The sequence below is a fragment of the Acartia tonsa genome, chromosome 4, assembly GCF_053477335.1.
Source record: "Acartia tonsa isolate MP-2025a chromosome 4, ASM5347733v1, whole genome shotgun sequence".
Taxonomy (NCBI): domain Eukaryota; kingdom Metazoa; phylum Arthropoda; class Copepoda; order Calanoida; family Acartiidae; genus Acartia; species Acartia tonsa.
In genome coordinates, this window is record NC_137263.1 from 37,891,699 (window position 1) to 37,906,894 (window position 15,196).

Genomic DNA, 15,196 nt, shown 5'->3' on the forward strand with positions numbered 1-15,196 from the left:
GGGCGCAACCGCTAATTTATTATAGAATTCTAAAAATTCTCCAGGTATATGAATCAAATTGATCGATGTTTGCGCGGGTTCGAATCAACATCAGAATGGGCAGATCTCATTGCTGCGCTATCAAAGCTCAACAAGGTATTTTATTCTTAATTATAATTCTTAAAATATTGAAACTAACCTCTCAATTCAAATTGCAAAAAAATGTAATGGTATTTCACATTCTTCTTTGTTTACACTACGTATTATCAGCAAATGAGGACTATTCTTAACGCTATGCGAAGCAAGTGCATTTCACCTAATAATTATAATATCTAAATAGTTTTGTTGTGATATTAAGGTTTTGTTGGCTCACATGAAATATCCCATCATCCCTCGAAGAGTTCTGATCAGCAAAAGACTGGCACAATGCATGCATCCAGCTTTACCTGCAGGTAAACTTGATTAGCGAGAAAGGGGGGAGGCGGGTGTGCCACTTTTTGAAACCAAAAGTAAAACGTGCATGATCTCAGCCCATAAAAGAGTTACAGCTCTAAACTTCGGCACAGCAGTTGCTTTTTTGGAGAACAATATGGAACTGGGAAGAAACGGTGGCGGAACCGCCGCTCCCGCCGAAAACCGCCGTTTCCCGCTGATTTTCTTTGCCTTTTTCCGTCAAATTATACAGTTCTCAATAATCTGAGATAAACTTTTTTTCTCATAAAAATTTCCCTTATATTTTCACGTAACACTTGTAATATTTCAAACATATCAATATTGAAAAAAGTGTCAAGTGAAAATATAAAGGAAATTTTTATGAAGAAAATAAGTTTATCTCAGATGATTGAAAATTGTCTATCATGGCGAGAAAAGACAAAAAAAAATCGAGGGGAACGCCGCCGTTTCTTCACAGTTCCATATTGTTCTCCACAAAAGCAACTGCTGTGCTGAATTTTAGAGCTGTAACTCTTTTATGGGCTGAGATCACGTTTTACTTTTGGTTTTAAAAAGTGGCACATCCGCCTCCCCCCTTTCAACAATGTATTTTCTAATGTTAATGTTATTTATCATTTTAATATACTTCAAACTAGTAAAATTAGTTTTCCAGCTTAACACAATTCAATAAAGATAGCTTTTTCTTAAATAAATATTATACTGAAAATCGGCGAAATTAGTTGTAATAACATGGGTTCCCATGAGACATGGGACAAATTTTAGATTATTGTATACCTAATATAAATCACCCAAAAATATATATACCTAAATCTAACTTTTCTCAGGAGTTCACCAGAAAGCATTAGAAACCTATGATATAATATTCAAATGTATGGGAACAAATAGACTTGCCACAGAATTGTTCATTTATTCTGCTGGCCTCTTCCCGCTGCTGTGCAATGCCGCGCTGAATGTCAGACCAATCCTGCTCTCAATCTATGAAACTCATTTTGTTCCCCTGGGCGAGAGGCTCAGACCAGCGTTGAATGGATTTTTGTCAGGTAATAGCATTAACAGCATTGATTAAGGATTTTATATTAATAGTAAATTAAAACATGAAGGATTAATAAATTGAAAGAAATGAAAAGTTTACATTTGCCCCAATCTTAGAAAGTATGTACCTACCTAATAAAATCAAAGTTTAGCAATTTTTAATATATTATATAATTAAATTTTTTTCTCCAGGTGTTTTACCAGGTCTGGAGGAAGGGTCTGAACATTATCAAAAGACAAACAATTTATTAGAATCTGTTGCTGAAGCTGTTCACCCACAGGTATGCATTTTATAAAATCGCGATTGTCGGGAGGATTATTGGGTCGAATGTCTGTCGGCCCCACATCGAGTCTTAACTGAAAACGTTAAAATGATTTTTGCTCTTGCTGTGCAGTCAGTTGCGTGATATTAATAGTTAGAGCAAGGGAAATGCCTTTAAACTAAAAGGGGCAACTAAATATCATGCACGGTTATGACTTGGACGAATGACTAGTGTGTAATCATGCACTTCATTAGCAAGATTTGGCCCAGAGATTTATCGAATATTACCTACCTAATCTTATAACCAACGTTAAAAATAAATTATATTACCTATTGCATTTAGACTATGATTTTAATTTGAAAAAATTGCCATTTTAAAATTATTTTTAGATATTCTATTCTGCGCTGTGGGAATGTGTAGCGACTAATTCTACTGTGAGGTAGGAGTTTTTTTTTTACTTATTTCAAAACTCACATAAACTTATCTACAATTTTACTTTTTAAGTCTCTAGTAAGTCTAAATATACCTACGTAAGTACTGTTTTTTTTTGACTTACTTGATTATGGTTTCTTTAAAATGAAAATGATCAGGGAAACTACGATTAGGTCGCTGTTTTTTGTTGGTTTTAGGGGCCGTTGAATAAGACAAAAATGTTCCTGACCGAAAATTTAACATTAATAGTATTTAACTTCAGGCTTCCAGCTTTAACCTTCGTGTTATCACACTGTGGTAAGAAGAATAGATCTGGTAACTACGATTAGGTCGCTGTTTTTTGTTGGTTTTAGGGGCCGTTGAATAAGACAAAAATGTTCCTGACCGAAAATTTAACATTATTAGTATTTACCTTCAGGCTTCCAGCTTTAACCTTCGTGTTATCACACTGTGGTAAGAAGAATAGATCTGGTAACTACAGTATCCAACCTTATCTACTTGGTACTGATCATGATGTCATGTGCAGAGCCCTCTGCCTCGCTCTACAGGACACGTCTGTTCTTGTTCAACGATCTGCACTCGATCTTTTACTTCAAGGAATAATTTGAATTGCAATTGCAAACAAGAATATTTATAGTACACTACAGAGGCGTCCAAGCTTTTTTTTTTGGGGGGGGGTAAAATTTTTTTAAGGGGGGGGTAATTCGGTTTTGGGGGGGGGGGTAAAATGGAAGCGCGCCGCGAATTTTTTTCCCCCCCAAAAAATTTTTACCCCGGGGGTAAAATTTGCTTGGGGGGGGGTAATTACCCCCTCTGAAATCTGTTGGCAGGAGTTAAATTTGTTTACCCCCCCCAAATTTTACCCCCGGGGTAAAATTTTTTGGGGGGGGTAATTTAAATTTTATTAAAAATTTAGTATTAAAAATGCGCGCGAAGCGCGCAAAAATTTTTTTTGTTAGAGATTTTTTATTTTGAGGGGGGGGTATTTACCCCCCCAAAATTATTTGGGGGGGGGTAAATACCCCCTCCTAAATGGTTGGACGTCTATGGTACACTATTACCATATTTTTATATAATAAGAAATTACTGTACTTGAATATAAAAAATGGATTTTAAGTACCTAGGTAGTTAAAAGCTGTTAAATATAAAACTAAATATGAACAAAATTTCTAAAATAAAGAAATTTAAAATTAATTTACCCAATCAAATGATCTGTGACCAGGATTTCCTCTTCACCAGCAACAATTTGTGAAGGATGACATGGTGTGTCTGATGGCCTCTGTCCTCAAGTCACTGCTGCGCAGGGACATGAGCCTTAACAGGAGGCTGTTCAGCTGGCTGCATGGCACTGAGACAAATCTTCCCAGCTTACTTAATGAATCCAGAGAGGAGGGGGATAGTCAGGAGGAAGAGAGTTATTTCTGTACCTATGTCAAGGATTATGTTATTTTGGCTGTGAGGAAGATCATTGAGCATGCTATTAATTCAAGATATGAAGAAGAAAATGCATTTGATGCTAAGCCGTATAGGTAATAGTTTAGTATTTTTACTAATGCCAGAAATACCTTTCTCTTGTTTACTTATAATATTCATTTTGTAATACTAAAATTTGATACAGGTAAAAAAGTTACTTTTATGAAAATGCAGGCCAAAATTATATTGATTTAAGCAATGAATTTACTGTCCAAACTATCATTGTCTTTAGCCAAGATAAAATAATATTTCTTTCGTTGTTTTTCCGTTAGTTATGTGTGATAACATAAAAACTTTGATTTTAAGATAAAAAATCAAGTTTCTAAATATCTTGATAATGTTACTTATCAAGCTGTTCCTTTTCAGAATCTTATCTGCCTTGATTGATAAACCTGAAGTTGGTCCGTACATCATTGAACATGTGATATTAGATATTTTCAGGTAAGCTTAAATTCAATATTATTGTTAGTGTATTAACATATTGGGGACGTTGCCGTTTCTACAACTAGCATAGTTATATATGTTTTTATGCATAGTTATATCTGGGTTGGATACCTCTTGGGTTTGATAAGGCTATATTATATTAGGTACAAAGATACTAACATCGCAACATTTACATATCCATACATAGTCAATTAATCATGGTGTAAAAACAAAACGAATATTGATGCAGTTAATTGAAGTTAGTTATATTATGTCATTAGTTAAGACTATTAAAAATGTAATGATGTATGCATATTGAATATGGTATGAGTTCCAATATTATATTGTTTTGTATTGCAGGCTTCTCTATCTGATGTCAGGCAAGGGTGAAAGCCTTGTCCTGGATGCCTCTGGCGGTCAGGAGGAGAGGAAACATGTTGTGCCTCAGGAATTAATAAAAACTGCCAACCTGCTGTTCTCACAGCTTGAAACCGGTTATGTCTGGTCCGTGTGTGAGGCCAAGTTTAGCTCTGCGTGTCAGATGCAACATAATAATTCCTCCAACCAGTATTTAAACAATTCCAGTTATTTGGATAGAACTTTATCAGGCAAAACAGAATTTAATGTTCTTTTTTTATGTTAATGAATAACGCAGAAAAAGTGTTTTTTTTTATATAACATTTAATTTTCATACTTTCTTACCTAGTTTAGTCTTGTATTTACTTTTTTTTGCTATAAGTCAAATAACAAGTTTGAAATTCTGTTGCAATTGATTCAGATTTTAGCGGTGGATCTGTGCATCCTATTGGATGCGAAACAACTGATATTAAAGAGATTTGTACATTGATTGATCTTCTATTAGATATTGTTTCCATAGAAACTTATGCAGGAATGTTTCTTCTAATTCATTAACTACATATTGATAATAAATGTGAATTTTTAAATATAATCTCTTATATATCTTTTAGGGTTTTTGACCTTCTATTTGTGTTACCTTAAGAATAAGATGAATAATTTGAGAATGTTCACCCTTTGCATGTAATTTAATCTTCCTACGACAAGGTTGTAAATATATTTTACATAATTCAAATGAAGAAATCAAAAATATTAAATATACTGCACTTTACTATATAAATTGGGGAAAGAGATTCAACTAGGTTGGAAAATATATACCCCTGGCCTGCGACTAATACGTACATAACAGCCATGAATAAAAGACGGACCCATGGTTTTCGCGGTTTTAGAAATCTTAAGTAATTTAAATATTTATTAGAATGCATTTTTACAAAAAAAATAATTAAAAGAAATATAATCTAATTCCTATAGAAATATCTGTGAAGCATCTTCCAAAATTATTCCAATCCATGGTGACCAGCATATCCCAAAACATCCAGAACCTGGATGGTAGCAGGCTGGCCACTGGACTGCGATCTGTCAAAAGAGTTTTGGAAAGGATAATGTCGGCCGTCAGTGTATGGGAGGAGAATAGGAGTGGAGGGGGAGCAGGAAGGGTTGATGACCGGCTACTGGATTCATCTGTGGATGAAACACAGGTCAGGTTATTTCGATATTGAATGTGGAGTGTCATCCACTTACGGGATTATACCCATTTAAGAAAATAAATATTTATTTATATTTATTTGATTAAAGCTATACCTATAAATTTAGAAGGATGTGTGTATTTGTTAAGTAACAATAGTTTTTCAGTTTATTATATGGAAATAGACCGTTGCCAAATTATAATATTACTTTAAAATATCATTTTTAGCTAATCTGGAGCCGGAGCCGTTTTTAACGAAAAATACGGATCCGGCTCCGGCTCCACCAAAAATGTTGCTGCTTTCGGCACAGGCTCCGAAACACTGTATACATTAATCAATTTAGTACTTAGTTTTTATCAAGTCTGATGCTATAAATAAGTGTTAAATAAGAAGTTTTCTATAACTTTGTAGCCCGAAGAAAATCCTTACATTCTAAATGATACTTAGAAATATACATTGTAAATTCAAAAAAGAGTTTAAGGTTACCAATTTAATACAGGAATAATACAAAAATCAAATGCAATGTTATTAATTTTAGGAGGCAATAGAGCTGATTACTTCTCATAAAGATAGTGAACCTCTTCATAAAAGGTATTCTCTCTCTACTTATCAGTAGCTTATCTTTGAAATGAATACCTACGGAAAGTTAAACTTTTTTTGGGTTGGGGAGGTGTTGTGAATTTTTTTCTTACAACCTACAAGAGAATTAACCCCTCCCCATATTGTAACTTTTTATCCACCCACAGTAAAGTCTTGGGTTTGTTGTAACTCATCAAATAAAATATTTATTTTGTGTTTAGTTATTATGGTTTAATAAGAAGCTGCGCCCCTGCGTACACATCTATGTTTCTCAACCTTGTTCAATCAACCATCTTGGAGACAAGGAAACGATACTTCAAACAGTCAATCATAAATACCTGAATGTATTAAATTTTGAAAACTTACAAAACATGTAATGTTGTGTTTATTTGTTCAATATAGAATTGTGCCTTGAAATAAGAGACTTTATTACCTATCTAAAAGCAAGAAAATAATGTGAATATGTAAATTTTTTTCAACTTAGAATTTACTTTATTTTGGTAGATGTTATTTTCCAGTTTAATAAAAGTTGTTGAGATAGCTTTACAGACTATGGTATTTCTTCATAATGCTGATGTAAATATACTTCAATGGTGTTAAGTATTGCTTGTTGCTGCAGGACTGAGGACTGGAGCTCCATCTTATTCTCCAGCAAAGTGACACAAAAGGGTCAGGAACACATTCAAGATGATAGCCTTTCAAATATTCTTAACAGATTTATGCAAGGTAATGATTTAGGACAGCTAACATTAGATTATGACAAAACTCACTCACTTTGTCATTATTGGAAGCTTGAATTCTGAAAGCATAATTTGAATTAGATCTCTGTGATACACCCCATAATTGACACGTGACATAGACAAATAAGATGACACTCGCACGTCCTTGTAGATAATGTAGATATTCTGTGACTTTATGACTTATGAAGAAGCAGCTGTTTGTATCTTTGCTATATACACTTATGACTAATAGGCTTTGTATATCGAACAGCTGATTGTGCTTTGTACTTTGATTTGATCATTTGATGACTGTTCAGGTTCAATCTAAACATGAACATTATTAATGATTAGCGTAACCATTATTGAGATCGTGTGCGACAAACAGACACATATCATAAACTTTTCAGTGATTAAAATCTGAAAAAAGCCGAGAAAAGTTGTACCTATTAGATTTTTATGCAAGATAAATTTTTTAGCCGGTGCCTTCGGCACCTCGGGTCTAAAAAAACTGGTTTTAATATTATAATTTTACATTCAATATCCGCGGAAAGCTGTTTATAATACGATGCGAGAAATAACTATTATAATGTTTGAAAAATCCTAGAACGTTTTACTTAAGAGATATCCCTTTAGGACCTCTGTCCTTTTGGAGGTTTGTCCCCTTAGATGGTTTGTCCCCTTAAGAGGTTTGTCCCCTTAGGAGGTTTGTCCTATTAGGAGGTTTGTCCCTCTAGGAGGTTTATCGGTGGACCTGTATACTTGATTAACAGGTAGCTTGTTCTATTCAGGCAAAGATCTGACCAATACAAGTGTATCATGTACAGAGAAAGTTGCCAGAGTTGTTCTCAAACATCTAGACCAAGATTATTTAACAGCTTTTAATGTGGCTTGTTCCGGTAATATTTTAATTTATATAAATGATTATATTTAACAAGGATGATAAAATCCTTAAAAGCTGGTAAGTCTATTTTTAAGTTTTCGTGACTTAATAATACATTACCCATTTATTGTTAGTTTGACTTTCTCAAAGCTTTTGATAGTAAAGTGATGGTTATTTTTATTATCTAAATGAGAAAGCATTTATGATTAGCGCTGAGTAATAAAAAATGATTTATAAATCGACAGGATTGCCCATAGTACGCTTTTTTATATTAAACTTATAAGATGTATATATGATTGATTTCAATTTTCTAAAATGTACTTAAATGTAAATTAAAACAATATGTTTATTGTTCTTACTAGGATTACTTGAACTATCTTCTATGCCAAAATTTGGAGGAGAGAGTGATGAAAAGGAGCCCAGCAATGAAAAAGAAGTTCCTGGATGGTTGCAAGGAATCCTGCTGTGCACAATTGTTAATATTACACAAGTCAACAAACAGGCATTGTAATTCTTATAATAGGCTTGAAAAAAAGGTTATATTTTTGAAAGTTTTTAGAAAACTAGGTGCTTTCACTCAAATCTAATTTTTAAAAACAGAAAACCCTTCCTCCTCTAGTATTAAATTGTAAAAAAAATGTTTCTGGCCCCTGCGAGACTAAAGTTAGCTTTTACCAAATGGGACCTATACCAAAAAAGGAATTTAAATATTTTTTTCTTCTAAAAGATACTTTTTGGACCAGTAGCGTTTTGAGGACTAATGAAGCCATATATTGCATCTGTTTATCATATAATTTAGACATGCTGGTCGCTATCATGCTACGTTTTAATGCACCAGTATTTGTAACGCTCATTGGAAAAGAATAACAAATGTTTCCTATCAGATGAATGATTTGATAATTCAACTGACAGCTGTATCTGGGCTGCTGGATTTATGTAGTCTAGCTGCCACGTGTCAACATACACAAGGTACTTTCTCAGTTTTTTAGTAGCGAAGCTACTCTATAATTTGAAATGTCCGTATGTCCGTCTTAGTTTGGGGGAAACGTGATTTTCTCGGCTCCTATAAAAGATAAATGGAAATGAAATTTTTTGAAAACATTCCCATTATCAAGGAGCACAATTAACTATAAAACATCAATGGCGATAGGACCGCTTTTTAGCAGGTTTTAGGCTATTTTTGTATTTTTCACATTTTTCTCCATATCTTTGGTGTTTATGGTCCGATTTCCAAAAATTTTTCAGTTATAGAATCAGAATTAAATTTTCTGTCGTTTCAAGAAAACAACTATGACGTTCAGACTGCCTTTAAGCAGGTTTTAGGCTATTTTTGTATTTTTCACATTTTTCTCTATACCTTTGGTGTTTATGGCCCAATTTCCAAAGTTTTTCAGTTTTATATATCAAAATGAAATTTCCTTTCATTTCAAGAACACATCAATGTCGGTCAGACTGCCTTTTTGCAGGTTTTTGGCTATTTTTATATTTTTCACATTTTTCTTCATATCTTTGGTGTTTATGGTCCGTTTTTTTTTTAAATTTTTGTAGTTAAAAATATCAAAATTAAATTTCCCGTTGTTCTGAGCATCCAGTATGTAATTTACTTTGACCGTCAGTCTGTTAGTCATAGTACTGAAATATAAATAAATATTAAGAAATTAAAAACAAATGTTGAAAAGGTTTCGTGATTTTTTCCTAATTTACATGCTTTTGTCAACTAATATCTAAATTCTTATTTAATTGTTTATGCTTCGCTACTTATGGATTTTGTCATCCTTGTTTATTTATATAAACACTTTCAAATTAATTTTATTTAATTTACAAAATTTTTACAAAATGTAAAGCGCTGACGTCAAAGTTTATATACATTTTACGTCACAGTTTTAATTAAATTTGGTTTTTGAAACAGATTTTTGACTAATCGGGGATTCAGGGATAAGGCAATGAATGAGAGATTAATACCTAAAATTTCCTCTTTGTAATGTCACAAATATTGGACGAAAACTTGGGAGCGAAGGGGCTCGCTTATCGCCGAACCAATGTAGTTATCCTTTAAAGTGAAGCTTCTCATAGGTTCAGAGTTCGATTATAAATATTTTTGTGAATAATACCATTACCATCCCAAGAGAAATCACCCTTAGGCCTCAAGGGGCGCAGCCCTTAGTTCATAATAATTTACATTTGGTCAAAAACCCAAAATAGTTTGATTGAGGTTTTTTATTCATGTTACTTTTTAAGGTAACCATCAGCATACAGTTTCTGTTACTGTACCTTTGGACCCGTTACTGAAGAAGAATCATCTGCGGTAAGGTTTTTTTTACTGCTTCGTATAATGAATAGATGTAATGAAAATTTAAAGGTTCTTTGTCTCTTTTATTTGCTGCAAGATGCGAAGGCTAAGGCCAAAACAAAACCGATTTTTAATATTTTTTTTGTGAAAAATTTTCTACAATACGATACCTGTGTTTTCTTATGGCTCAGAACTGGTTCTAATCAAGTGGATATTAATCAGACTCAAAATAACCTTCCATAAGATATTACTGAACGCAAAACAAAATCAGCTAAATTTGTTGAGATTATGTTTATTACTTTTTTTATTTGTGAGCTTTTGTGAATTCCCCCCTCCCCCAGGCAACTAGCTATATTAACCGGAAAGTATAGCCAAATTGATCCAGTGTGGTTAGTAAGATCTTAAACTTAGACAGACAAAATCATTTGAAAAAAAATATTTTAATGAGAATATTTTTGTCAGGATTCTTCTTGAGGAAACGTCAGTTGTTTACCACATAGCTGAGAGTCTTTGGTGTTATCTTGAGACAGCTCCTTCTATGTATCATCCACAATGTATACATCTTCTACACAGGTATGTTTTATGTTGTTTTTACTTTTTATGTGCCTTTTTAATTTTGATATTATTTTGAGTCTACGTAGTTGTACTATGTGCTTCGTTAACTTCCGATACGCCGCCATAATAAATACTTGTTCAATGTAAAAAAATCTTTCAAAAGTAAAATTCTTCTGCTTGCAAATATTTAGGATTTATACTTATTAAAGGTATTTTTACGTCCTTTAATTATTGACAAATTTTACTTTGAGCTCAAACACTAAATACTAATAAATAATAAATGTTGTATTCCTACAGTTGGCTGTAGATCAGTCTTATATGTACACAAGAGTACTAACTATAGCACATAAACACTTTAAGACCTTCAAGGTTTCTTGTTATATTAAAGGCTATTGGAGCTGTCACCTGACGCAGCAGGCGTGGAAAATGTGCTGGCCGGCAGCCTGGCTTCTCCCAGCTTGTTGGCCCCCAGCCTAGCGGCTGCTCCGAATAATCTCATTGCCTCTCAATGTTCAGATTCGTCTGTCAGTGTATTTAAAAGATTTGCACAGGTGCCATTTTCTTCTATTTAATCAAATATATAATAATAAATATAACAAGGATAACAACATCATTCATAAAGGCGGAGCTCATCAAACCAGATAGTCTGGGACAAATGAACATAAACAAATATATTGCACGATAGAATTATGCAAGGCTTTATTTTAGAGTTTCTTAGCTTATGTAAATATGTGTTATCATTACAGAAATCACCATTGTAATACTCAAATCAGAATATTTCTAAATAGTAAAGCTTAGTTTAAAATTAATATATAAAAGAGCACTTAAGATTAAGTATAACATTTAGTTTTGGCATCTGTCAAGAGATTTGAGTACAAGACAGAGAACCATGGACTTGTGCCTTTTAAAAATGGTGTCAGGTAAATTTACTTTGAACTAGGCCTTTGGAAATAATGTCAAACACATAATTAAGACATAAGAATGTCTCACACTACTGTAGAATATTATAAAACTGAAACCGCAATCTGTAAATACAATGTTTATTTTGAACCTTATTTTTTATTTAACTCAAATTATTCATTTTTTAGGTCTTTGTTCCCGGGCCAGTTCTGTCCGTGTTGTGTGTGAAGTATGGGTGGAGCATGCCCTTATTCGTGGGGATGCGGGCAGGCTTCTAGAGACTCTACTACTAGCTCTTCTAGGTAAAATTAAACTTTATTGGGTAAAGTGGGCCAGCTAAGATGATTAAATAAAGTAACTCTAATTTTTATATGATTCGATAAAAATATTTTTTATTTTTTTTGAAAATGTTCTTTTGAATTAAGAATGCTATACCTATATCTATGACGTTTTCACGTTTTAATGTTTTAAATATTTTATGTTTAGACCCCTCTACTGCTCGACTGTCCATACTTCACTGGACCCCAGCAAATGAGCGGAGCTCCTCTGTAACCCCGAGGCCACAAATAAGAAAAACTGAAAATTGTTTGGAGGTCAAAGTCTTTTTATACTTCTTTAGATAAGACTGTGTATTTAATTCCGTACATAGAGCACAATATCAAATAAGAAAATCCAAGTATTATTGCAAGAGACTACAGCCCCTTCCTAAATATGTAATATATAAAATTAGTATTAGGTGGTAGATGGGGATTTCTTTTGCAATATTTTTTCGTTTGTGTGTTAATATTTTCTAAGTTTATTATTAAAGTTTTAATTTGTTTTCTCTTAAAGGAAGAAGAAACCTGCACAGGATTCCCATTTTCGCTGCTTGGTGAAGGATTTGTGAATCCATTTGCTTTGGTCAACTCTGAATCTGAATTTAATGCTGACCCTTGCAGCGATACTGCCAGTCAACATGCCAGGTAAATCATTTCACAAAATAAAAGTTGATCTTAAAAGCTTTGAAAACAATCAATTTTCCTCTTAAAACGAATGGATTAAAAATGATTGGTGAGGAAATGGCGGTACAACCACTTGTAACATGTCCAAACTTTTTAACCAATAATTTCATTCTACATCCCTTAAGATTAAGATTGCCTGTGATTAGTAGGTTGATGACTCCAGTAACAAATTCTGAGAGTGGAAGTTCCCTGTACCAGTCAAATATCTGGCAGGACGAAAATTCACCCACCACTTCCAGAACTAACAAATTTACCAACAGCAAAAGGTATTGAAAAAAAAAGATTTATTTTATGACTTTGATGTTTGTTTTTTACTTTGCAATTTCAGTTTTTTTCGTTGTAAGACTAAAAAAATGTACCTAATATTGACAACTTTTTTTTTGTAGATTTGATCAGAAATTGTTAACAAATTTGAATGATAATTTCTTTTATTTGCTAGGAATTCATCATCCCGTAATTTGAGCTCCCTGGAGCACCAAGAAGCTGATATCATTGTTGCCCATCTTCTAGATACAATCATGGATAGAGTTGTCGGACAGGTAGTTTTTATTTTATTTATATAATGATATAGTTGACTAGCGGCCATGCCTCTTGATTGAAACTCCCCTTTAAATATTGGTTTTAAAAAGAAAACTTAAAAAATATATACCTATATTTTTTGGAGGGGGATATATTTTTCTAGGGGTGATTTCTCTTGGAAGATTTAATGTACTCTCCCCCAAATATATAGTTCCAAATTGACATCCTGCATCTTTCATATATAGTTAAAAGCAACTAATTCTCAATGTGTTAAGGTGTTTATTTTTGTTAATTAATGTACTTTAGACTTTAGAAAAGCATTTGTCAATTAACCTCTTAGTTACTTATCATTTCCAAACTTAAAGTTTAGCAATGAAATTATTTTAACTTGGTGATTTAAAAGCATAGCCTAAAGTTGATTAAATTCTTTCAGGAAGCATTTTTACTTCGCCTTGAAGAACTTAGTTTTCCCTCAGCAAGAGATTCGAGTTCAGGTCTGTAATATACAATTGTGTAATTTAAATAGTTTTAAGTATTTGATTAATTTTTTTTGTAATTTATAGTTCATTTTAAATGAAGATAAGTGTGTTGTTAATGATTTAAATTTATTGTTCAAAATGCCACCCTTTCAATTTATTAATGAATGTTCGGTCAGCTGTTTTGAGACTGAAAACTGCCAAAACATATTTAGATTATGTAAAACTGGCTTTGCAAGCTTATAAGAAACTTAACATTTCTCTGTAATATTTAAGTAGCATCTATTAAAGATGGTATGGAACGAGATGAAGTTGACGAAGACGACATATCATCTCATCATGAACCTGATCCCCTGCCCAGCAGCATCAGTCACACCGAGTATGGTAAAGATGGACGTCATCACCTGGATAAGTCTGTGTCTGAGGGAAGAGATGAGTCTGTACATCCCCTGCATTCTCATATTCTTCTCTACAGTAATCCTATTGATAGTAGGACTCTTCTGCATTTCTTAACAGTAAGTTTATTTATACTTTTTAAGACGTATCTAGCTTTTTTTATATTGAACACAAGAAATAAAACAAATCTCCCATTCAATACCAGTATTAAAAAATAAAATTGCCAACCGACGACCTTTATCTGTAAATAAAAAAAGTTTTATAACGGCTAACGTTTGGCTTATGTACTTTAAGACCTTAATTTTAAACGTGCTTGGTTTTGATAATAAACGGAACACATACGAAGTATAGGACTAGTTACACAAGAAGCTAATTTTGTTTTTTGCTTCTATTCAAAATTATTATGATTCAGGCTTTAATGAGAATCCTGAAAATCCAGCCACAGCTTGGAGTTTCAAGTTTGGCATCAACTGGTGTTGCTAGCCCTTCATTAGTTAGGTAATCATATTATTTCAAGAATATGGATAAGAAAATATTAATAGTATGCCTATTATCATATAATGTGTGCCTTTCAATATAAAATATGTTAAAATGAGACAGATAAAGTGTGAAGGAGGCTTTAAGTTTATTATAACATCAAATACACTATAAAAAAAATATGAAAAAAATAATTGTAAAGAAATATATTTCAGGGGAGTTCAGTTAATCCAGTTGTTGGCCAGGCACAAACGCTCCATCCTGGGCAAAGGATTCTCAGCTCCAGTTTCTGGTGAAAGTGTTGCAGGTAAAATAAAATCGTTAGAACCCAACCGTTGTCCAACACTTTGATTTTCCGTTTAATATTAGGGGAATGCCTTGGCCTAAAAGAAGTTGATGATTAGGTTGTCTTCTGGGTGATGCTTCACCTAATACCTAGAGTCTATAATTGATGTCTAACATAAAAATGAAGTGGCTAATACTGGTATAATCGTTTACCATGAAAGTTTAGGTTTACTACTTAGACTAAATTGGTTGTCTGAAGGATGTTTAAATTTATGTAAAAGTAAAGGGCCTATTAACTGTTAAGGTTTTAAGTTGTAAACCTAACCTATTTACTATGATTATTAAACTTTTTTAGGGTACAGATCAGCCATGCTGCTAGAAGTTGTACTGACCATAAACTTGTACTTTATCAGATCTTTCTATCCACATTTGCCAGGATTATCCAGGTACACTTTTAATACATTATGAATAAAGTAGTTTGTCGCCATTTTCTATCACAATCGGATCAACATTATTTTAGTTT

The 15,196-nt window shown here is 33.0% G+C and overlaps 1 protein-coding gene across 2 annotated transcripts in view; it reads left to right on the plus strand.

Moving 5' to 3' along the window:
* The window catches only part of LOC145317055 (protein DOP1A), a 40,087-nt gene that overhangs the window by 457 nt on the left and 24,434 nt on the right, over positions 1-15,196 (plus strand). The window contains exons 2-32 of one of the 2 annotated variants that reach the window (XM_080157933.1): positions 45-135; positions 338-431; positions 1,257-1,472; positions 1,657-1,745; positions 2,117-2,166; positions 2,578-2,754; positions 3,380-3,688; positions 3,999-4,073; positions 4,416-4,663; positions 4,834-4,942; positions 5,380-5,608; positions 6,135-6,187; positions 6,397-6,478; positions 6,793-6,901; positions 7,683-7,790; positions 8,137-8,276; positions 8,659-8,743; positions 10,013-10,079; positions 10,527-10,637; positions 11,008-11,170; positions 11,467-11,539; positions 11,708-11,821; positions 12,006-12,112; positions 12,351-12,481; positions 12,667-12,786; positions 12,960-13,059; positions 13,473-13,533; positions 13,807-14,030; positions 14,324-14,409; positions 14,604-14,695; positions 15,029-15,119. In XM_080157933.1, coding sequence (XP_080014059.1) covers positions 45-135; positions 338-431; positions 1,257-1,472; positions 1,657-1,745; positions 2,117-2,166; positions 2,578-2,754; positions 3,380-3,688; positions 3,999-4,073; positions 4,416-4,663; positions 4,834-4,942; positions 5,380-5,608; positions 6,135-6,187; positions 6,397-6,478; positions 6,793-6,901; positions 7,683-7,790; positions 8,137-8,276; positions 8,659-8,743; positions 10,013-10,079; positions 10,527-10,637; positions 11,008-11,170; positions 11,467-11,539; positions 11,708-11,821; positions 12,006-12,112; positions 12,351-12,481; positions 12,667-12,786; positions 12,960-13,059; positions 13,473-13,533; positions 13,807-14,030; positions 14,324-14,409; positions 14,604-14,695; positions 15,029-15,119 — 3,804 coding nt within the window. The remainder of the gene's footprint in view (positions 1-44; positions 136-337; positions 432-1,256; positions 1,473-1,656; positions 1,746-2,116; positions 2,167-2,577; positions 2,755-3,379; positions 3,689-3,998; positions 4,074-4,415; positions 4,664-4,833; positions 4,943-5,379; positions 5,609-6,134; positions 6,188-6,396; positions 6,479-6,792; positions 6,902-7,682; positions 7,791-8,136; positions 8,277-8,658; positions 8,744-10,012; positions 10,080-10,526; positions 10,638-11,007; positions 11,171-11,466; positions 11,540-11,707; positions 11,822-12,005; positions 12,113-12,350; positions 12,482-12,666; positions 12,787-12,959; positions 13,060-13,472; positions 13,534-13,806; positions 14,031-14,323; positions 14,410-14,603; positions 14,696-15,028; positions 15,120-15,196) is intronic. The other variant, XM_080157934.1, reaches the window with a different exon arrangement.